At 37.6% G+C, this 25,546-nt stretch overlaps 1 protein-coding gene across 1 annotated transcript in view; it reads left to right on the top strand.

Moving 5' to 3' along the window:
- Window positions 1–464: 464 nt before the first annotated feature.
- Window positions 465–25,546, top strand: part of ZNF804B (zinc finger protein 804B) — a 541,723-nt gene continuing 516,641 nt past the window's right edge. The window contains exon 1 of the mRNA XM_012450859.3: window positions 465–840. Within this exon, the coding sequence (XP_012306282.2) occupies window positions 733–840 (108 nt within the window). The 5' untranslated portion in view covers window positions 465–732. The remainder of the gene's footprint in view (window positions 841–25,546) is intronic.

The following is a 25,546-nucleotide window of genomic DNA, read 5'->3' as shown; positions in this document are numbered from 1 at the left end:
GGTCCTGCAGCCCGGGAGCCCCCCGCGGCCGCCGCGGCAGCTGTCACCTCCTGGCCTCGCCGCCCGGCGCACCGCAGCTCCCGGACAGCCCGAGCCCACGGCTCCCAGCAGCGGCGCTAACTGCTCTCCCAAGCACAGGTCGTCGGGTCCCCAACTCCCTGTCCTCCCCGGCCCGCCCGTCGCCTCTGCCCTCTCCTGGCTGCGGCGGGGACAGCGCTTTGGCGCTCGAAGGGCTCCCCGCCGCTCTCCCCGCACGGGCGGCGGTGGCTGCTGGATCCCGGAGCGGCAGCCCGCAGCCCAGGACGCCCCCGGCCGGACCATGGGGACCCGCGCCTGAGCATCCTTCAGGGCGGGCGCCAGGCGCAAAGGCAGGGGGCGGGAGGAAAGGGGCGGGGGAATTCCTGAGTCCCTGGCAGACCCTGGAATTGTCCTTAAATAAATATATCGCTGGCCCGCAGTCGAGCAGCCACCTCGTCAGAGCAGCATGTGGACTGGCTCGCCGGTCCCCTCCGTGCTCTGTGCTGTCGCTGCCGCCGCCTCTGTCAGAGCAGCAGCTGTCGGCAGCAGGAGCCCCGCACGGGGCGCGGAGCAGCGACGCGCGGCCACTGCCTCCCGCCGCGTCCTGCTGGCCGCTTCTTCTCGGGAGGTGGCAGTCGCCGTTGCTGCTGAGAAAGCCGCCCGCTCTCCACGGCTGGTCGCCTGGTGAGGAGTTCAGACTGCGCCCGGACCCACATGGCTTGTTACCTGGTCATCAGTTCGAGACATCTCAGCAATGGGCACTACCGGGGCATTAAAGGAGTCTTCAGAGGACCCCTCTGCAAGAACGGATCTCCCTCTCCGGTAATGTGCGCGCGCACACACACATACACAAATGTTCCAAATTAACACCAAAGATACTGAGACATAGTATCCTGATACAATGAGTAGGTGGTGGACATCTAAAACGTAAACCTTATCCATAGGTATGAAGGTACATCGTGTCCGTTTATACAATTCATTGACAGACTGTGACACAGAGAGGGGTGTGTATTTACATGTGTATTTCCAATCCAGTCAGTAGGATCTATAGTGCTATGGATGTAAATATTTACTGAATGCAGCTAACTGCAGGGCTCTGAAGGTAGCTCCTCTGTGCTATGTCAACTGGCAGTGTAGAAAGTTTGACTGGCACGTTATAATGTGCTTTTGTGAAGTCATCAGTTGAGATTAGTTTAATAATGTTGCAAAAGGAAAGGTATAGGGCGTGAAAACTTGGTTATTATCTAATGCTTAAAATGCACATTCTTTAAGGGGAAGCGAAAGAATTCTTTATGGAAGTCTGAGTTGGATAGTTGACTGTATAATATACAAATATATTAACATGCAATTAGAATGATTGCTATTTAACTTAGTAAACTACTCAATTTAGTTACTATTCAATTTATTCACATTCTTTTTATGAAATAATTTTGTCCAAATTGTATGACTTAAGTACATTATTAATTCATTTCTTGATACATACTATAAACTAATGTTTTAAGGCTCCAAGTGTGTTTCAAGAAAATGTGTGTGAATGTATATGTGTGTGTGTGTAATTTATATGTATATTAGTTTTGGACTACTAGTAACTCTCCAAACTTAAAGACCAACTTTTGTAGTTTAATATAAAAAACAGTATGTAAGTCTATATGATATCTAGAGGAAAAGCTGAAATTGTCCAATTTTAATTTTTTAATGTTTGATACTTTTCATCATGGTTTAATGCTTCATTGGCATGAATTATTCAAAACTGCAACATATTATAAAAATCTTTGATTATTAATAATGCTATAGGTAATTTGCATGAGAAATCTAAAATCAGAAAGTACAAGTGCCCAGAGATATCACTAGGATTCCTCATGACAAACTATTCCTTCACATGCTTTTATGAACTATAAAAAGTGGGCTGTTGCAACTGCTCCCCGCAACTACTGTATACAGTATTGAGTCAGAGCTGTTACATGGAAAACACTTTTTATATACGTACTTAACAATTAAACTCACAGGCTTAGCAGGCACTTGGAGAATTCTAGTTGAATAAAGTTCACATTCAGCCCCTCTAAGTAGCAGGTCTGAATCTTTCCCATTTTTAAAGATTCTCAGAATTGGCGTTTCTGCAGTCTCAGCAAACCACTTCAATGTTTAACAACAACTCATAGTGCCAAGAGAATCTTTCATACAGCAAACTTAAATCCTTCAAGTTCGTCTTTAAGCCCATTTCATCTAGACAACCTAGAATGTTCCACCTTTCTCCTCGGTATTATTTTCCAACACTTTGATAATCTCCATGCCTGTCTCTCTTACCCTCCTTTTGGTTATAGAAAACTAGATTGGGTAGTGCATTGTAGTGTTTGTGCCTTAAGACTTCTCAGTATAAAGAGAAAATTGCTTCATAATCTTACACAGTCTAGTTCTTTCTATTCAAGTTGGTTAGACTGTGGTGTTCATCTTCCCAAATCTCTAGGGCTTGCAGAGGAATTTCTGTTGCATGGTTGAAAAGTGTCCTTTCTCTCCCACTTTGGTCACTCATCCCCGAAGAGCCTGACTGACCCTATAGAGACTGGATGTGTGAATATAGATGAAAGAAGACAGCCCATTGACCACATGGTTGTGCGGGTTGACCAGGGTTCACCAGGTACTCTCCACCCACAGGGCACTATTTTTATTCGCTGCTGGACTGGTTTTTACTACAGTACGAGTTCATTTACTTTGTTATCTAGGATTTACAATTTGACTTGCTGGAAGATTCCATCCAATATTTACACACTTGGATGTACTTAAATTACATATGCATCATTTAAAAATATCTAAATTAGATAGTATAGATACTTTCTCAAAACTATTTGATTTACTTGGCCTTCTTTTACATTTTATTATGGAATTTGCATGGCTTTTTCAAAATCTGAATAGTTTCTCATGTGAGCTGGGCAATGTGTGAAAATTTGTGTTTATTCATTCTCTGTCATTGGCAGGTTGTTAAGATGAGTCTTTCAACAAATCGAGGTCCTCTTCCCGTTACATAACACTTAGTCTTTCTCCCTAAGTTGAAATGGATCACTACCTTCTGGACCTTAGACTCTCACGTGTTTGAAAACTTTCCTAATCTAGGATAAATGTGTGTTTGCCTTCATTATTAATTAGTTGCAAGTATGAAACTGTAAACTATAGTTATAGCTCATTTTTAAATTCAGTAATACACATTCCCCATTTATTTTCAGGTTGATATAACTTTATTGATTTTTTTCTTTAGTATAAATGTTAAACTCAGAGATCTAGAAAATATATTCATGTATTTCAAAAAAACATAGCTACTCTGACATTATTATTTTTTCCAGATTTAGTGCCAGTAATGACCTAAAATTGACCTCTACATCAATTACTTTAATTATTTCTACTCACTGAAACTCAGTTGATTTAGGATGGAGGTACTCTTAGTCGACTTAACTTTCACTGAGTTTTCTAATACTTCAACTTTGGTCCTTGCCCTTTTAATCCATGTGTCTTTTCTATTAATCTTGTTCCACATTTTTTTCTGTTTCATTAGAGCTGTTTACATGTAGACCATGGTCTTAATATTTAATAAAACAATTACTGGTTAAGACTGCTTTCTAACTCTGCTATAGAAAGGAGAAAACTACAATCCCTTTTTGACATAATAAGAATTTCTTCTTTTGTAGTTCTGATATAAATATACCTGGATAATATGGATAAAACATTTCACCTTCCTATAGCCATAATTATTTAATTATATAGGTAAAGTAGTTGTGTACATTTATGTTCAAATCACGTCTGTAAAATCTGAACATATAATATTAAGCTAAAAGTAAAAAAGTGATTATATTTATTTCAAAGATTTAGAAAACATGTTGAATCATTATATGGGATTGTTATAATAAACTCTTAATGAGTTATGTGAGAAAGAAAGCATTTTACTTCCAAACAATTTTTGCAGATCAGTAAACTGAAAATCCCAGAGTGAAATTCAGCTTCTGTCTTCAGAGTGAAAACATGGAAATGTCTTTTATCTATTGAATCTCTCTTCTTTTTAGAAACTGTGTATGAAAAAATAGCATACTGCTTTTTAAACCTAATTAAAATGTGAGTAATTGATTAGAAATAGTTTATACTACTTTAAATCCAGGGATATATTAAGGAAAGTAAAAGAAAAGAAAATGAGAGTATTTTATGGTGCTTAATGGCAAAAGTCTGTTTTTAGAAAATGTATATTTTCTAAATTCTACCACAATTCATGATACTTATCCCCTACTCTATCTAAACTCTAAAATAATTTGACTGCGTGATGACTTTAAAAATCAGTATGAGATACACATACACATATGATAGATAGATACACATTGCTATCTGTACTCAAGCTAATAGATACACATTGCTATCTGTACTCAAGCTAAAGAAGTTATTTATATATTATATTATACAGTCTTCTATCATCAATTATATTAATGGTAAAACTTTGTTTTAGTAATTGGCAGCACTTAGGGGACCCAGTAAGCCAGCCCACATGTGCTGCTCTGAAAAAGTGGCTGTTCAACTTAATAATTAACTTTAAGCTGGGCGCGGTGGCTCACGCCTGTAATCCCAGCACTTTGGGAGGCTGAGGCGGTTGGATCACGAGGTCAAGAGATCGAGATCATCCTGGTCAACATGGTGAAACCCCATCTCTACTAAAAATATAAAAAATTAGCTGGGCGTGGTGGTGCATGCCTGTAATCCCAGCTACTCAGGAGGCTGAGGCAGGAGAATTGCCTGAACCCAGGAGGCGGAGGTTGCGGTGAGCCGAGATTGCGCCATTGCACTCCAGCCTGGGTAACAAGAGCGAAACCCCGTCTCAAAAAAAAATAAATAAATAAATAACTTTAATATCATAATAATCAATAATTAAACTACTAATTGAGAAAACAGTCTATACTTGAATTCCGTGTTCGTGAACTTCTAAGTTCTGTCATTATGTTTGAATTCAATAAAACAAATATCTTCTATGTAACAAGAAAAATATATTTGACTTGATTCTTAGTTATGTAATCTAAAATAATATCTCAAGTTTAGATTTGAATGTGGTGTGGTTAATAGTGAGACTATCATTCAGGATACCTATTGATTACAAGTTAATAATAATGGTAGGGGCCGGGCGCGGTGGCTCATGCCTGTAATCCCAGCACTTTGGGAGGCCGAGGCGGGTGGATCATGAGGTCAAGAGATCGAGACCATCCTGGTCAACATGGTGAAACCCCATCTCTACTAAAAATACAAAAAATTAGCTGGGCATGGTGGCGCGTGCCTGTAATCCCAGGTACTCAGGAGGCTGAGGCAGGAGAATTGCCTGAACCCAGGAGGCAGAGGTTGCAGTGAGCCGAGATCACGCCATTGCACTCCAGCCTGGGTAACAAGAGTGAAACTCTGCCTCAAAAAATAATAATAATAATAACAATAATAATAATAACAATGGTAGGTATATATTTTATCTGTGTTACACATTTAGCTTATTATTACTCTTTTGAAGTTTAGATAAGCTTATATTTCTTAAGAAGGGCTTATTCCTGGGAGCACCATAGTTAGACATCAAGAAATATCTTTTTCTGGGAATGCCCATTGTCTTAATGTATTGGGCATAAAGGAAATTTTGAGAATTGTCATTAAAGTAAAAAATCAGGGTCGCTGGATTTTTTTAATTTGATCTCAAGTTATATATCTGACTAAATGGCCTAATAGAAGGAGGTGGGATAGAAATAAACAAGAATTTTAATTAGACCAAAAATCTTCTACAAAATCCCGTTCATAAATTACAAATGTATATCTATAAATGAAAGAAGTTCTAGAAGAGATGAACTACTTTGAAGATGGATCTATCCAGAGAAATTCTTAAATGAGGAAATGAGTTTAGTTAAACCCTTGTCCTTTTTTTCTAATTCGTTTAATATCTGATTGTGTATATTTTCATTTATGCTGAATAAATACATGTTGAAGACATTCAAAAATGCTCTCAAAGTGATGCACTTCTCAAGTGCCAAATATAATTATGAAGACCTGCCCTCCTGTAGAGAAGTCACCTGCATCCTCTTCTTGAATTAGTGAATACATAATACTGCCTTTCATGTTGAAACTTTCAGATGTTTTCAATAAAGATGACTTAGTTATGATTCTTATAATACATGTTTTCTTTTTTATGTCAAATACTATATAAAGAAAGCTCCTTTCTTCTCATTGCCTTTTCAACCATTTCCTTTCCTCTGACTGATTTCAAGAACTTTGTGATTAGCTCCTATGCTAGTTGGTAGTTTCCAGAACCTAAACAAATCGGTGTTTATTTGACTAAGGAAAGTTTCCATAGTCAGAAGACTAAAATAGGTACTTGAGTGCTATAATTTGTGGCTTTATTAGGTTATACTACGTTTATTTTATATTTAAAATTTGAGAGCTCAGATCCCTTGATTAGTTTCTTTTAGCTATACGACTAAGATGAACTCTCTATTTTAGGTTTCTGCTCCATAATTTGGAACTGAAATAACAATGAATATGTTGGTATCATGTGTAGGCTAAATGTGCATGGCATTTAACATAGAACTATTTGTGACTTAAAAGAAAATGTAATGTTAGTTGTACTGCGAAATTTTTGCTGTATAACTCGTATGTACTAAAATACATATTTGTATGTGTTAAGTAATAGCAGAGCTTGAAATGTCAGTTGGTTTAAGGCTGTGTTGGAAGCAAAGAGCAAGAAAAATAATATATATTTCAAATAACTATCAAGTGCATTTCAGTGTGAAGTTGGTTTGTTCCAAATACATGTTATCATAATTCTTTGGTATACATGAACATATTTTGTAGAAAATAATTTTAATAAAAATTGAAATAAAAATGCTACTTTGCTTGAAAATGCCTTTGGGTTGTAACAAATGTAGTTTTTCATAAAAATTCAAGTAACCCTTATAAAATGACAGCTGAAAAAGCCTTTTGTAGATAGAATTTGCAAATCAGGTTTACTTAGAGAATAAGATCTGGAGAGAGAAATTAAATATTTGATATGTTTCCAAGAAAAGTATAGTTATAGTGGTAATAGCTATATACCAATTCCCAAGTTATGTAGTCTCTCTTGCTTTGGAAGTATTTACTAAACTTGGAAGGAAATTCTGAAAAGATGAATTATTTCCTACCTTAGACAGCATTTTCAGTTGTAGCTAAAACACCCTAAACTTATTGAAGACAAAAAATACAAAAGAATATTATGGTGTTCAAAAGGGAGAAGAACCTGTAATCCCAGCATTTTGGGAGGCTGAGGTGTGAGGGTCCCTTGAAGCCAGAGCTTGAAACCAGGTATGCTAGACCAGCTTGGGCAGCAAAACCATTTCTACCAAAAAGAAAAAAAAAATTAGCTGGGTGTGGTGGTTCATGCCCATAGTCATAGCCACTTGGAAGGCTGAGGAAGGAAGATCACTTAAGCCCAGGAGCTGGAGGCTGCAGTGAACCATAATAAGACCACTACACTCCAGCCCAGGCAACAGAGGGAAACCTTGTCTCAAAAATAAATAAATAAATAAAATAAAACAGAAAAGGGGATTTTGATTTGCTTTTTAAGATATTCACTAGTGATACTAATTTTCCTGAGATGGCTCTCAGATAACATGTATTCAAGTAATCTGTTATTTGATTCAAATTCGATGTCTAAATTCTAAACATGTGCTTCTGAAGAACTGATAATATATTTTTCTTTTAACAGAAAAGGAGAACTATATAGTTGCATCATTTTCTTTTCTTCTTTGGCTGGAAGAGACAAATCTGTGGCTGAGCAAAGTGATAGGGATTGATGTTGGCCTTAATAGCAAAATGATATACCCATCTCTGCTCATCTGCTGTTCCTAGTCCAGCTCTGATTTTGTTTCTGACAGATCTCATTATTTTTACATTTATATTTTGCTATTTTAATATATAAAGTGTCTTTCAGATGACTTAGATCTGTTGTGAAAACAAGTTGGGTGGCAAATCAATAATAAAATATTGAATATCCAAATTAAGGATGCTATGCAGGATTTTGTACTGGACAGCGATGAGAATGATTCATAGAGATTATTCAGTTTGTTCATTTCTAGCAAGTATAATTAGGACTGCCAGTTTTCTTTCTTTCTTTGACAATTGGCAATTTCCTTTTGGCAAATTTTATTTCACTTTTGTGTGGGTGTAAGAGGCAGAATATAGCTTATTTTGAAGCGGATATTGCCAGCTTTTTCTTTTCTTAAACAATCTTCTTCCTCTCTATTCTTATTGCCATCAATCCTCATTCATTTCATTCACATAATTATCAAGTTTTTCAATATCTTTTTTGGCTCACACATAAATGTTGGCATGTACTTCTAACTCCAGAGATACTAGCCCTCGCAAATGGTAAGAACTACTCTATTTTGTACACTCTTTCATCCAACCTTATAAGTTTCTTCCCTGTTCACCATTCACACATAACTTTCATCTTTAGTTCAGAATTTACAGCTTTCCCCGTATCTCCATTCAAAACCCACCTACCAGTGTTCTTCCCCTGCCCTTCTTCCCACAGCTATTACTCAGCACTTCGCTCGCCCTGTGTACTCCTCAGCACCAGATAAATACAGTCAGCTCACTGCTTTCCACTGATGTATGTCACTTCCGGTTCTTTATTTTGCTGTGAATAATTATATTCTCTAATGTCTTCCTTGGCAAGCAAAGGCTATATGCATTTTCTTTTTGTGAATGAAATAAATGCTCTATTCTAAACAAAAATAACCATAAGACCTCTTTTTTAAATGACAGAGGATGGAGGCATGCCTTAAGTTAGACTTGTCCTGTCGATTTGCTTCATCTGAATATAAAATGAAGAGGCATGGAGGTGGCCATATTAGTTGCATTCACACTGTCTAAAAATGTTCAAAATCTTTGAGTGGTATTTTAAGTGTAGGTGCATGACCCAGCCTGTAGCTACATTTTTAGCTTCCACTGTTTATTCTTCCACATGATTATACTATTGCCCACTTATACGAAGAGTTCTTGATGATGACATGTTTGCAGACCTTTCTGCCATCCCTCTGCAATGAAAGAAAAAAATTACCCTTCATTTGTTGGGCCATATCTTATATGGTCTTACAGTCTTGACTAAGGAGTTCAGTCCTGAGTTTCCTTTTACAGGTCAGGTGCATCCCTTATAGCCTGCCATTACATCCATCAATTGCCATCATATCCACTGAAATCCTTGGGGTAAGTCCGCTGTCATCCTTATGTCTACAAAGTTTCTGCTTTGTTTACTCAATAAATATCTGTTGAATGAATCAATGGACGTGTGACTAAAAGTGAATGATGAACAATGTATTATAAGAATCTTCATCATTCAGGACATTACCACTGATATCTCTGACAACAGTGTAGCTGGTATTAGGAATATTGAAAATTTCCATATAAAATGAAGAGGCATGGAGGTGGCCATATTAGTTGCATTCACGCTGTCTAAAAACATTCAAAATCTTTGAGTGGTATTTTAAGTGTAGGTGCATAAAGTCATCCCATCGTTGACTTTGTTTATCTTATGATTTAAAAACCACTTAAACTTAATGAATTGCTGTGAATACCTCTGATGCAACTTTGCCGCAAGAATTCTCCAGAAAATTGGGGCTAGCTCTACAGTTTAGGTATGTATTTATTTTGAAATTAGTGAAATTTAAGGAAATCTTAAGTATGCGTTTAGGAATCAAGAACATTAACTTACAAATATTGGTCTGAGCACAGTGGCTCATGCATGTAATCCTAGCACTTTGTGAGGCCGAGGCAGGCGGATTGCCTGGGCTCAGGAATTTGAGAACAGCCTGGGCAAGATGGTGAAAACCATCTCTACTAAAAATACAAAAAATTAACTTGGCATGTTAGCGCATGCCTCTAATCCTAGCTACTTAGGAGGCTGAGGCAGAAGAACTGCTTGAACCCAGGAGGGAGAAGTTGTAGTGAGCCAAGATCATGCCACTGCACTCCAGCCTGGGCGACAGAGTGAGACTCTGTCTCAAAAAACAAACAAACCAAACTTACAAATATTGATTTTTATGTTTTCAGTTTCTATGATATATTATACCTAAATATATTTCTCTGTTTGGTTATTACTTTTGACCACTGATAGGACAATATTACATGAGGATCAAAAATGAAGGCCCTGGAGTTAAAGGGCCTATTTTCAAATTCTAGTTTTGCCATTGGCAGGAATTTTATAACTTCTCTTAACTTCAGTTTTAAGTTCTTCAAAATGGGGAGCAATGGTACCTAATATGGTGTTAGTGCTTGACATTCATTGAGTGTTCAGTAAACATTAACAATGAACATTACTCAGATTGTGTGCGTTGATATGTGTGCGTGCGTATATACACCTGATGTTGGAGTGCGGGAAAACTTCCAGCAAGTCTTATCAAACTAAGACAAGTTTAATTTTCCTTGTCTTAGTTAATTTAATGATTTCAATAGAAAATAAATAGATTTCAATGGAAATTTAATTGGTATAAATATGTTCCCTTTGGTCCTAGTGGTAGGTCCACAAAGAATATTTCTTCATAGAGAAGTTTTTCCCCAGTTAGATATTTTTTTTAATAGTGCTAAGCATTTCTTTTTTCTTTTCTTTTTTTTAAATTGCATTTTAGGTTTTAGGGTACATGTGAAGAACATGCAAGATTGTTGCATAGGTACACACATGGCAGTGTGATTTGCTGCCTTCCTCCCCTTCACCTATATCTGGCATTTCTCCCCATGTTGTCTCTCCCCAACTCCCCACCTCCTGCTGTCCCTCCCTTATTTCCCCGCAACAGACCCCAGTGTATAGTGCTCCCCTCCCTGTGTCCATGTGTTTTCATTGTTCAACACCCGCCTGTGAGTGAGAACATGCAGTGTTTGATTTTGTGTTCTTGTGTTAAGTTTGCTGAGAATGATGGTTCCCAGGTTCATCCATGTTCCTACAAAGGACGCGAACTCATCATTTTTGATGGCTGCATAATATTCCATGGTGTATATGTGCCACATTTTCCCTGTCCAGTCTATCATCGATGGACATTTGGGTTAGTTCCAGGTCTTTGCTATTGTAAACTCTGCTGCAATGAACATTCGTGTGCATGTGTCCTTATAGTAGAATGATTTATAATCCTATATATACCCAGTAATGGGATTGCTGGGTCAAATGGAATTTCTATATCTAGGTCCTTAAGGAATCGCCACACTGTCTTCCACAATGGCTTAACTAATTTACACTCCCACCAACAGTGTAAAAGTGTTCCTATTTCTCCACATCCTCTCCAGCATCTGTTGTCTCCAGATTTTTTAATGATCGCCATTCTAACTGGCGTGAGATGGTATCTCAATGTAGTTTTGATTTGCATTTCTCTAATGACCAGTGATGATGAGCATTTTTTCATATGTTTGTTGGCCTCATGTATGTCTTCTTTTGCAAAGTATCTGTTCATATCCTTTGCCCTTTTTTAGAATGCAGGTGGTTCTACTAATGGATTAAGTGGTCACTGTTTTCATGGGAATGTTTCTCACTTTAAGATCTAGCAGGATCATTTGGTCAATTGCTTTAGGTATAATTTAGTGCCTCCTATTAATCCAAATTGCAGAGTGCTTTATTCTATATAGCATTTCAGAACATCTTTTGCTGAAGGCCACAAGAAACTGAAGACTGGTATATATAAATTGATGTAATTCGTACATGAGTTAGTTAAGTCATATTTTTTCATTGGCAGGTATTTAATAGTTTCTGAGAAACGAATTACAAGTTAGGAACTTCATCATTCCTTTCCTATTTGGGAGTTTACACTAGGTACATAATAAGGAGGAAAAATCATGTTTTTTAATCTTTTTCTGTTTTTGAAAGAGAAACAATAATTCCCTGATCAGTGACCATTGCAGCCTTTGAGATAGCAACACCTTGGAAAAGCTGCAGGGTGGTTGTTGCATAATTGTTAAGAATCTCCAATTTCCAGGTTTTGTTAGCACTTGTCCCTTCTCAGACCAGTCAGGGCTATACTCTATAAGAGAAGCTTGGCCTTCTTCTAAACAATAAATTTTATCCAATATATTTAGTCATCTAGGGTGGACATACAGAAAGATAGTAGTACTCTTAGGAGTGAAGATAATCTATATTTTGTATGGTCACTTTCTTAATACAAATAAACATTTTATCAGTTATTAATACATAGTTAATTTCTTTGCCTTATTTATAGAATATAAACATTGGAAAGACCCTTAGCAATCTAGGTTTACCTACCATTCTGTATTTTAAATATATCACTATGGTAGGCAGATTAGTGATCTCCCCAAGATGTTTGTATTCTAATCCCCAAAACCCACAAATCCAGTATATTACATGGCAAAAGGGACTTTCTAGTTATTATTGAGTTAAAGAGGTTGAGATGATTATCCTGGATCACCCAGTGGGGTCCAACGTAATCACAAGGGTCATAAGAGGGAGGTGTGAATGTCAGAGAGAAAGCTTTGGGGATGTTACGCTTCTGGCTCTGAAGTTAGAGGAAGAAGCCACAAGCCAAGGAATGCAAGTGACTTCTTGAATCTGGAAAGGGCAGGTAAATGGATTCTCTCATAGGGCCTCAGAAAAAATCACATCCTTACTAACATCTTGTGCCCAGTGGAGCTCCTCACCTAGAGGACTTACTAACATCTTGATTTGTGCCCAGTGGATCTTCTCACCTAAGATAATAAATTGATGTTGCATTAAGCCAGTAAGTCTGTTAGTTCAACCACACTTAACCTTAACATGGGTGAATATCTCCAGTGGTGCAGGAGTTCTCTGCTTATCAAGGTGACTTCTCCTGTGAGACTAATGAATTAATGTCAGGTCTCCTGTCTCTACCCAAATGCCCCTTCCTCCTTCTTTGTTTTACTCACTGGACTTCAGTGTGCCTTTTTGAAGCAAGAGTGTAGGGAAACAAGAAGAGCTTCCTGTTAAACATAGTATCCCTTTAAATAGTCAGAAACAGCTGGTAAATTTCACTGTTAAGATATAAAAAGGACTGAAACATTTGTGAGAACAAAGAACATCCTATGCCATGTATATCACTTGCATTATTTCCTTATAAATTGAAATTTATGCAACTCAAAATGCTTTACTACATATTTTGATATCGTGTAGGTTTGAAATATAATATACTAATGGTTCTTACATTCTTGATAAGGTGGTAAACTCAGTACAACACTATCATATATTAAGAAAAATACTGTTCACATTTTTAAATATTATGTACTTTACCCAGATGTTTCCCTTTCATATCGTCTACATCCTGTATCCAGAGGGAAAACAGAAAAATAAAATCATTTTAAAGATATATCTTAAGCCTTTCTCTTTTGGTTTTTTAGTCTTCCACTTAATGCTGTTTTTCCCCTAGGAATTCACAAAATTCCTAGAGGAAAAATAGCATTTGTTTTAAATAAAATGTGATGTATGAATTGAAGTAATAGCTATAATTTCATAAAATTAAAAAAAATTCCCTACTAGACATAGTGGCATATAAATGGAAAATTATTTTTTAACTTTTGTGTTAAAGAATAAAATAATATATAAATTGTCATGAATCGTATGTGTATAGCTTTTTGATGCTACCAACCTAGACAGAGAACAGTACAGGCCCTGGAAGCTTTATTTTAAAAATTAATATTAAAAGGAATTTTAGTAAAGAACACACATATTTGCAGCTCAATTGACAGCAAACTATTGAAAGAAGCCCTCATTTCTGGGTGTGGATAGGTAACTGGACAATGTCTCTGTTGCTTCACTTTTCTCTTTCATTTTGACTGGTCAAAGCAAACTTACTAACCATTTAAAAGAAATAAATAAGAGAATACTGATTAGGCAAAAATGAATGGATTTATGCCAACAAAACACACAGATTATATTAAGGGTGACATCTATGAAGTATTTCATTATCTTTTCCTTAATATTACATGTCGCTATTCAAAGATCTGATCATCACGTAGATTTAGAACTCTTTTGCAAGTGGTTAGGAATGGCCCTTTGTTGAGTTTTCATTGTTTGAGAGGAGATGTGAATTACGTATTTAGTGGCGAGACAATAAATGATTAAGGAAAGAAAGCCGCAGCTTGAACTTCTCACAAAAATGAAGTTTATGTGCAAATTATATGTAAACTTTATTACAAAAGTTGTTATACTTTCACAAGCATGTCTGAAGATAAAATACAAGTTTTTGTCACTATGGAAACAGGGTTATTCCCAAAAATATTGTAGATAAAGCCTAAACAGTGCTGATTTAAATGAATTTAAATAGATTTAAAGAATTGATCATATATTTTAAACCACATTCAATGTTTTTTTCAATATTCATGTACTACATTTTATACGTTTAGGAGGCCTGTGTAATATTCCTGGGAGAATCTTTGGTAACCAACACTGATGATTTGCTCTCCTATCATTGAAAGAAGATTTGTGAAATTGTGTTATAAATGAAGAGTACTAAAAAGAAATACATCTTCTTTATGTGTTTCTGCCAATAGTAGGTCATTTTACTGTGGATTTGTTGTTGTTGTTGTTTTCATAAATCATATTCTGTTTAAATCTCTATGATCATCAGGGTGCATTCCACCCCTGAAACTGGTAGAGCAAACCAGTCTTCCACAAGGAATAGAGCAGGTGAAAAAGCATAAAGAGAAATTATAATTGGCCTAAAATATTCATAAGGAGTGGCCTTGGGTGGATTTATATAGTACACAAGCATCACTGAGTCTGAAGTTCTTAGAAGTAGACCAAATACATAGTAACTGGAATATGGCGTATGGTCTGATTGTAAGACAAACTTAGGTTCATGAAATTCTAAATTCTTTGTGAAGTCATGAATATAAGGCTAGCCCTAGGATTTAATTTCTGATCTTGATAAGTGCTGTGTTTGATGAGGCAAGGAAGTAACTACAAACTCAGAATTTCTTACTCCCCTGTTTGGAAACAACTCACGAATGTTTGACCATTGTATTTCAGGTGTTGGTTGTTTTATATTTTGAAAGCTATGATATCCTTTGTTCAAAGGAGATTCTAGGAGCCAGACAAAAGAGACATAAGCAGAATGACTTTATTTAAAGGTAGAAGGAAAGTCTTGATGATTTCAAGGAAAAGTTCTTCCTTTTTCTCTGTATCTGGGCAGGAAAGGTGCATTTGGCATAAGCCCTGAATGCGTTGATTTGAATAACACTTAGATGAATCATGAAAGGGAAGCAGCTGCTGTTTCTTTTTTTTTTTTTTTTTTTTTTTTTTTTTTGAGACGGAGTTTCGCTCTTGATACCCAGGCTGGAGCGCAATGGCGCGATCTCGGCTCACCGCAATCTCCGCCTCCTGGGTTCAGGCAATTCTCCTGCCTCAGCCTCCTGAGTAGCTGGGATTACAGGCACGCGCCACCGTGCCCAGCTAATTTTTTTTGTATTAGTAGAGACGGGGTTTCACCATGTTGACCAAGATGGTCTCGATCTCTTGACCTCGTGATCCACCCGCCTCGGCCTCCCAAAGTGCTGGGATTACAGGCTTGAGCCACCGCGCCCGGCCGCAGCTGCTGTTTCTAAAACATGGTTAAAATTCATACATCTTACTTGGAGTAATTAAATTAGCTATCTGATACACTGCCAATTAATTCCATCTTGAAGCTTTGATTATATGTTAGTTTCATTCTGTCTGCAGTTTTTATGAAAAACGTTAAAGTGACTTTGGGAGTTCAGCCCTCAGGAAGGATAAATTCAAGGAAGCACAAGAAATTTTCCCCTGAGCTAAGTGTTCAAGGAGGAGGGGAGGCCCACTTTAAACAGTGAAGTGGGAATTGGCCAGTATGTGTGGCAAAAACCTTGATACAGAAGGATCATTTGGAAGAGGCCAAAGAGTTCTAGAATTCAAAATAAAAATATTTCAATTGACAAGTCAAAGTCATTCATTCATTCAGTTAGTCAGTCAATCAATCATATATTCTACAGGTATTTTTTAAGGATATACTATCTGTCAGACACTTGTTGGCCATGTAGCAAAACTGAAAGATAAATCACATTGTGGGAAGAGAAGATGCATTTTCCATAAACCAAATAATATTGGGAAGTAACACTACTTTGATAAATGACTATATTAGGTCATTCTTGTATTACTACAAAGAAATACCTGAGACTGGGTAATGTATAAAGAAAACCAATTTAGTTGGCTTATGGTTCTGCAGGCTTTACAGAAAACACAATGCTGGCATTGTTTTTGCTTCTGGGGACGTTTTAGGAAGCTTACAATCATGGTGCAGGTACAGTGGGAACTGGCATGTCACATGGCCAGATAGCAGGAGCAAGAAAGGGGAGTGAGGGAGATGCCACTCTCTTTTAAATGACCAGATCTCATGAGAACTCATGTCATGAAGACAGCACCAAGCCATGAGATATCTGCCTCCATGATCTGAACACCTCTCACCAAGGCTCCACTTCCAGCACTGGAGATTACAATTCAACATGAGATTTGAGTGGGGACAATTATCCAAACTGTATCAGTGACTAAACTGCTTTGGATAAAACAGAAAGAAAAATGTGAGATAAGGGGCATCCGAAATGGATGAACTGAGATAGTTATCTCTGTTGTCACAGGTCAGTTGGCCCATGTACAAAATACTTAGGTCAGAGTTTAAAATTAATTTAAATCTATACAATTCTAAATTTTTATCTGGAGACTTTTTAATTTTGCTCTTTTTTTTTTCTTCATATGGACTTCTTAAGATTTTTTTTTCTTTTGAAACTTCAGCTACCTACAAGTGACCAAGGGGATTACAGCAGTTGAAGGGCTCCTGTTAATCCTCTTGGTCTGGTTGTGGAGTGCAGCCCATGGCCCACTACCAAAAGTGTGATCAGCTGAGGGCTGAGGGGATGTTCTAGATATAACAATGACAGGAGAGAAAGCATTAGAGAACTATATTGGACCTGGTCTAGTGTGAGGGCCTGAGTACTTCTTTTTCCCTAGAGATCTACGTGTAAGAGAGGCGTAGTTAGCCCCATCCGTAGTGAAGGTTCTGTTTCTAATCCATGGAGGATTCTCTGTTCCTAGTGGCTGATGCCAAACATTTCAATGTAGCTGCTGATAATGCAAATATACATTAGAGATATCTATTCATCCTACCAAGTATTCACTCTTCAATGTGAATAAAGGATCTGGAAACAATTTTAACCTAATACCTCAGGTGATGCATTCTGAAAGAAAAAGAGGGAGACCACTGAAGAGAATAATTAGAGCTGAAGATGAGTTTTATTGTAAGGTTCTGCTTTGGTGGGGTAGGTTTAGGGCCCTCTAGATTGTGGCGACCACAAAAAGGAAGCTCCTAGCAGAAAAATGAGAACTTAAAGGCGAGCTCTGTGGTGCTCTGTGTGGAAGACCCTGTCACCAAGGTTCCCAGTGAACAATTCTCAGGAGATTATGGCTATGCCTTGAAGCTGATGGAATTCAGATATTAAGTTTTCACAAACATTTTGGGGTCCTTACTACGTACTGGGCACTGTTTCAGGTACTGGTGATAGTGAAGTCAACACAGTGGGCATGCTGTTTGTGTTAGTGGAGACTAAGACAAGGAAGGAAGATAGGCAACAAACAGATATTTATTTCATAATACCCTATATATAAATGTATAAGAATTTAAAATTCTTGTGAAGATAAGTAACTGATGATACTAAAGAGGGATATAACAGGGTGACCCTACCTAGTCCTAGAATTGGGTAAGACTTCCCAGAGTAAATGATGCCTAATCTGAGACATGAAGAATGAGGAAGGGTTATCTTGGCATATAGCCCTGAGTCAGGACCCAAGAAACAACTCTTTGGTGGTCAGCTCAGAGGCCAAGGGGCAACAAGAAAGCCAAAGCTGATAGCTGAGGGCCAACCATACAGGACCTTGTAGGCCATATAACAAGGGAATAAGGAAATCATCTAGAGTAGTTAGACATATGGTCTTTAATCCAACTACCGAACTAAACGTGATCATTCTGTGGTCTCAAGAGGAGATATTCTACTTCTCAGTTGTACCAAATGAGATAGGTAACGATGACTTTTTTGTTGTTGTTATTGTTTCAAACAAAAATCAGAAATAATTTATAAAACAGAAAATAGGAGTTCCAAAGTTGAATCATCATTAATTTAGTTACATGTGCAGTAAGTTCAGGATACACTTCTGTGTATAGCTCTATAAAGTTAGTTTTCAGTTCTTCTTTCCTTATAAGAAAGAGAACAGACGAGGCAACTCTCCTCATTTCTGAAGAGCCTCTCTGGCCACTAAAAGATGAGTCCTTTCCCGTGTTGCTTGGTGGCAAAAGTTGTATCTTTCTATATTTATTTAAATTTGAAAATAAAAATTGTGATACTTGTAGGACTTTGTGGTATAAGTTGCCTTGCATTTCTGCATTCTGCCCCTCCAATTTTAAGGAAAATTTCCCTTCTTGTACTAAGTACAGAGAAGTGCTTAAAGATATTGATTTTAGAGTTGGACTGAGCTGGTTTGACCTTCCATTCCAGCTCTGACCAGCTGTGTGACTACTTCACCATTATGAGGCTCAGGTCGTTCACTTGTGGTGTTACTTGTCTTATAGGGCCTTTGCAGGCAGTGAATGAGCTAATGAATGTTAAGGGCTTACCATGGGGTCTTGCACATAGTAAGTGTACAACAAAAGGAGCTGATGAGTACTTGGATCACAGTTGGCTTGTTCTGTCAAAAACAGGTTTCCATGATCCCTTAAAATGTTTTCAGCAGTGAATGGGAACTTAACATTTTTATATCAAATTGTCAAAATTGTTGCTCTTCTGGATTACCCTATCAGATTGCATTTTACGGTAGTTGGTTTTTCTTGGGAAGAGAAGTGTAGGCGTAGGGGCCAGTTAGCATTATGTTGAGCACAGTTCTTGCAAATAGCAGCCCAGTGTTTTCACAACTCTCATAATAAAATTGTTCAGTGCGCCCTACTTTCCCGGTACAGCTTTAATTCAGGATAATGATACATTTGAAGTGGCTTTTCTATTTCTCTTGGTTTGTTTTTTTTTTGTTGTTGTTGTTTGTAAGAGAAAATTGAGTGGTAAGTTGTTTTCATGAACTCGCTGCCATGTGGAAGGGTTCTTTTTTCCTCTTTACTATAGGGATAGATATTTAATCTAAAACTACTGTCTCTGTGCTGGTAAGCATCCAACCTCATTACTGTTTAAATGTCTCTTACTGTCTTTAGAGACTCTAATGAACCCCAGTGAGTACCCATAATCTGTACCCTCACCCCTGTTTACTTTTTTTTATTTAAAATAAGAAAATATTAGTGCAAAAACATTTGTATCCATGTCTAGTCACGATAACAGAAATCATTCTCGGCTTTTAAAACAGAGGGAATCCAGTACAGGAAATTGTTTACCAATGTGTTAAAAAGCCTGAGAGAGAAAGAAGTTAGTTGCTATTACCCAGAGATTAGTAACTGCAGGAAATCACTATTGCCCCTAGAGCTGGAAGGGCAAAGGGGAAAGCAGTATAAATGGCATTAAGTGGATCTTACAAGCATGTACCCTGGGAGTGCTGCTGCTGCTTCTGAAACCACCTGACCGCTGCTTTTCAGGCATCTTGAGCTCAAAGTCCTACTGGTGCTACTGGACTTGCTGACAAGGTGAGCGACAGGTACCTACAACTAGTGGCTGCTACTGTAACGATGCTGCTATTTCAGAGAGGCAAGCACTGGCCTGGTGCTGCTTCTGCCACAACCCAAACTCATGAGTGCTAAGATGCTAGGGCAGGTAGACACAGAAATAGAAAAAAATTAATCATGGCTTCTTTCCTTCTCCTAACTTCCACTCTCAGTGCTTTCTTTTGGCAGACCCAACCAGAAACCAGCTGGCAAGGGGATCTGGGATAGGTACTTTCCAGGCTCCAAGCCAGCAGTTTGCAGGCATGCTGTCCCAGAGGAAAGGAGAAGGAGTGAGAATAGAACTGATTTCTGTCAGACAAATACTCAGCACTGCATTTAGACCATTTAATGTAAGATTGCAGAAACTGGCTGGATGTGGTGGCTCACACCTGTAATCCCAGTGCTTTGGGAGGCCAAGGAGGGTGGATCACTTAAGGTCAGGAGTTCGAGATCAGCCTAGCCTAAACCCCATCTCTACTAAAAATACAAATATTAGCTGGGTGTGGTGGCATGTGCCTGTAATCCCAGCTATTCAGGAGGCTGAGGAACGAGAATAGCTTGAGACCCGGAAGCAGAGGTTGCAATGAGCTGAGTTCACACCACTGTACTCCAGCCTGGGTGACAGAATGAGCCTCCATCTTAAAACAACAACAAAAAAATATTTTAGAAACTAAGAGAACTAAGAGAAAGGGGCATTAATTAATGAAGGAAATTATTTTCTGAATATATATATATGTTATACAGAAATTTGAAGAATGGGTATAAATATTTATGTTCAACTCACACCTCATATATTAGTTTCCTGCTGCTACAGTAATGAACTACCACAAATTTAGTGAAAAAAATAATCACATAAATTTATTATTTTGCCCTTCTGTCAGTCATTGCCACTGGGCTAAGATCGTTATAGGTAAAGTTGCCTTGATTTTTAGAGGCTGTAGAAGAGAATCCATTTTCATGTTTTTCTTTTTTTTTTTTTTTTTCCAGCTTCTAGATAGACGTTGCCTGCTTTCTTTGGTGCATTGTAACCTATCTCCATTTTCAAGCTAGCACGTTCCTTTCATGCTGCCATCTTTGGGACTCTCTGCAGTGAGAAAAACTCTTCACTTTAAAGAACTGATGATTAGATTGGACCCACTTGGGTAAGCCAGGATACTCTTCCCATTTAAACATCTTTAGTTTTAATCACATCTACAAAGTCTGATGTGCAAGACAGCACTCAGTCCTGATTGTGGACATCTATGAAGGTCATTAATTTTCATTCATAAATATGTCTCCAATCTACTCCTGTCCTGCACTTCTCTTACCATTCCTATATCTTGCCAAGGAATGTAGGCATTACCCTGAAAGTGCTTCTTGATTAATGGTGCTTAGCATTGTGCTGGTTGGTGGAGGAGCTGATGTGCATAAGGTATCTATGTTGTCTGCTCCAGTGGAATTTACAGACTAGTGTGGAAAGTGCACATTCTACAAATAAATCTGTGCTAAATGTCCATTTCTGATCTTTCTGCTCATGGCTCCCCTGTTCCGTTTTCAAAAATTGGGGTTTTAAAGTTTCTGAATATTTTAGAGAGAGAACAATTTATGTTACTTAAAAGTAATCAAAGTAAGTATGTTTTGTGTATGTGTGTCACTTTTCCCTGATTCTGACATATAAAGATGACAAAAGAGACTGCTAAATTACATGTCAAATTTGGCAATTTAATTTTAATAAAATCAAGCTAGAATGGCTTTAGGGCTCGTCTCGGTCCATTATTTAAATGGGGTTAAATGGAAGATTTTAGGCCCTCACACTAGACTTAATGAATCAGAATGACCGGAGTGGGCCCTGGGCTATGCATTTTAAACAAGTATTCCATGAGTTTTTTGTGCCTATTAAGATTATGAAATTATTGAACCAATGTCAACTCATCAATAATCCCTGGATTTATAACACTGAGGCTAGAGGATGCGGAAGATTTTATGGCTTGCTCACTGTCTGTTCTCTCCTTTTTCCATTAGTAACTCCTGTGAATATACTCTGTGAAGCTTCCCTGATGACTAAATTTCTCCCTAGTGCCCAGTTCACAATCAGAGTAACATGTAGGAAGCACTCACTATATGCCAGACATACGGTGCCGAAGTCAGCCTTTCACATGTTGTCATATTTAATCCTTCACACAACCTTAAACTGGAGACACTGTTATCTTTTTTTTTTTTTTTACCAAAAGCTCATTTTATTTATTTATTTATTTATTTAATTTTATTTTATTTCTTTTTTGAAAGTGAGTCTCACTCTATTGCCCAAGCTGGAGGGCAGTGACACGATCTCGGCTCAGCACAACCTCCACTTCCTGAGGCAAGTGATTCTCATGCCTCAGCCTCCCAAGTTAACTGGGATTACAGGTGCCCGCCACCATGCCCAGCTAATTTTTGTATTTTTAGTAGAAATGGTGTCCCACCATGTTGGCCAGGCTGGTCTTGAACTCTTGTCCTCAAGTGATCAGCCCGCCTCGGCCTCCCAAAGTATTAGGATTACAGGTGTAAGCCACCATGCCAGGCCCAAAAGCTCATATTATTTAAAACCATAACAACAACTGCACTTTTACCTTTCATTTTGCAGATTAGATGAAACACTCAAACTTTAACTTCACATTTTACTACTAGTGCTGGGGCTTCTTTCCAGGGCTTTCAAATTACAAGTCTCGAATGTGAAACCACTTCTCTGATTATTATTCCCTCTGTGCCAACATGACAATTTTTACATGCTTTTATTACGGAATAATGGCATTTAAATGGTTGGTTCACGTAACTGTTCTCCGTTCTTTGATTCCCCCAGCAGTAGATGGCAGCCCTAAGGTGCTTCAGGATCTATGGCTTAGAAGATACTCAATAAACTGTCCAATTGTTCATTCATTCATCCAATCTCAGTTGGTTAGAGTGGGTCAAAATGTAAATATCAAATAAAAGTAAAATTTGGGTATATACATAATGAAATTAAAAGATAAAACTTATATGAAAAGGTGTGCAACATCACTGATCATCAGAGAAATGCAAACCGAAACTACAATGAGATATCATCTCACCCTAGTTAAAATGGCTCATATCCAAAAGACAGGGGATACCAAGTGCTGGTGAGGCTGTGGAGAAAAGGGAACCCTTGTATACTGTTGGTGGGAATGTAAATTAGTACACTCACTAAGAAGAACAGTTTGGAGGTTCTTCAAAAAACTAAAAATTACAGAAATATTCATATCTTTGGCAGTTAATATGCATGTATAATTAGCTGATATTCAGATTTTTAGTAAGAAATTAATGGTAAAGACTCTGTCTTTTTGTTGTTTTTTTTGAGAGAGGATCTTACTCTGCCACCCAAGAGGGAGTATGGTGGCATGATCGTGGCTCACTGCAGCCTTGACCTCCAGGACTCAAGTGATCCTCTCACCTCAGCCTCCTGAGGTGCACCACCATGCCTTTCTAATCTTTTTATTTTTTGTAGAGAAGGGTTTTCACCATATTGCCCACACTGGTCTCAAACACCTGGGCTCAAGTGATCCACCCACTTCAGCCTCCCAAAATGCTAGGATTACAGGCATAAGCCATTGCTTGTGGCCTAATGGTAAAGACTCTAATTGGCAATTACAAAAAACTATAAAGACACTTTCTGAGAACCCAAAGACACCAAAAGTGTGTAACAATTCAAAAGTGAAGCACATATTTTTCAATAATATTGCCTCATGTAAACTGCAAATAATGATATAATTTGAAAACCTAAGTTATCTTTCTTCATAGGAAAAAATAAAAATGTGTATTTTGCTTCCCTTATCATTATGCACTTTACTTATTTTACCATATGCTAATTCTGTTCATAGGTATGAATATTAAAAACTAACTTACACATCAGGTAACAAGGCACGGTAGTATTATTAGCTCATTCTTTTAGGCACATTATAGTTAAGCAACCAATTTCTTGTTAGAAACACATAATGGAAACAAAACCCCATAAAACTGACACAAGTCTTTTTTAATATTAGAATTTGAGTTCTTTAAAATAACAATAAAAAATCCTTCATATGTATATTAAGCCATTTAATTGAAGTAGTCGAGTAATTTTCTGATATTCACATTATTATTGAAGAATATAAGTAGGGTTTCCATAATGCATACTAATAAAAGTTAATTAAATGATCAGGGTCTGGTTATCTGAATTGGCATTTAGGCATTTATCGAAGTGTAGCTCATATTCTTCCTGAGGATATTAAGAGCAGCAGCAGAAGCCTGCTTAAGGACTTACCCTGGGCTTTGTCTTGCTAAGACATATTCTAGAATATCTTCAGCCTACTTACTCCTTGTTGCAGAGACATTATAGATCAGCAGCTTGACTAATTGGCCTGACATTCCTGAGGTCTCCCAGGGCTGCTGGTCAGAATTCAAACCCTTTTATGTCCTTGTCACAAAGCTGATCATCATAACTGCATTATGGAAAGCGTGAGCCAACAGACTATATGCCAAACACAGTTTAATTCATCAAACATTTATGGAGTTGCTAATTATTTTCTTATATAATTTATTTTATTTAATATTTATGTGCTCATTCAATTTACAGGTGACAACACTAAGGCCCAGAGGCTAAACAACCTACTCAAGGTCACCATTAGCTAGTAGAAAATCTGAGATTTGAACACAAATCTTCAAATGGGAAACCTAGGATTCTTTCTGCTATGTGCGACTAGGTTGCTTTGAAAAAATCCTCGGGTTATTCAGGCTCTTATTTCCTTCAAGAGACTAAAAACCTTTCAACACTTTAAGTGATTTAAGCAAAAAAGGAATTAATTCAATGAGAGGACTCAGGGGTAGAAAATGTCTCCAGGCCCTGGCCAAGATGGGAAAGGAAATTGGGAGCTGAGGTGACTCTGTTTATAGTCTATTTCCAAATATCTCATCTCTGCTTCTTCCTTTAGCTTCATAATTTGCTGCCTTACAAAGGGGCTTTCTACATTCATTTGTAAGTAGTGACTGTTTCGGCTTGTGTGTGTGTGTGTGTGTGTGTGTGTGTGTGTGTGTGTGTGTTGTTTAATAGGGCAAGAGAGGAAAGAAAAAGAGATTGGGTTGGAGAGGAGATGGTGACAGGTTAACACATTTGTATTCCACCCAGGGAGCTATGGAAAGAGACACTCTGAGAAAAGTCCATGGGCAGCTCTATCTGAAGCAGATCAGAGGAGGGGTAGGGAGGATATAATTAATAGAAATGATCTGCATTATTTATACAAAGCCTTTTTTGTACAGCACTGTTAAACACTGATAGTTAAATCCCTGTTTCTTCCACTTGATTGGGAGGCATTTTATTAATCTTAATTGGTTTCTTTAGTTTAATATATATACACATATATGTACATATATTCACATGTATCTCTATACACTAATATCTCCATCTCTCTATAATTATATTTCAAATATGCGCATGTATGTAATTCTATTTATACAAGCATTTAATTTCCATTAATCAACTGGGAGTCTTCTTCATCAAAGAGATATTTTGGTGCTTCTTCTAGAACACATAGTGGGAAAACATTGCCTTATTGTCATTTGTAAACTAATTACTTATGTTTCTGCAACCATCACTTGGTTAATATTAGCAGGGAGAGCAAGGTAGTTTGAGAGATAAGAAACAGTGCTTCCATGAGCAGAACTAGGTTAGCTGTGGTTTTCCAGCTCCTCTGATAATGGTACAGTACTCCATAGGCATCTTTAGCAGCAGGCATGGGTGAGTGGTCTTCTTAAGAATTATCCCACAAAGAAGCATGTGTACAAGGGGACTCTTGGGGGAAACATCATACTTATTTCAACTTAATATTATGTGGGATCCCTAAACATTT

This window comes from Aotus nancymaae, unplaced genomic scaffold, assembly GCF_030222135.1.
Source record: "Aotus nancymaae isolate 86718 unplaced genomic scaffold, 86718_ANA_hifiasm-v0.15.2.pri h1tg000025l, whole genome shotgun sequence".
NCBI classification, from domain to species: Eukaryota; Metazoa; Chordata; class Mammalia; order Primates; family Aotidae; genus Aotus; species Aotus nancymaae.
This window is presented reverse-complemented; position numbering and strand designations above follow the sequence as displayed.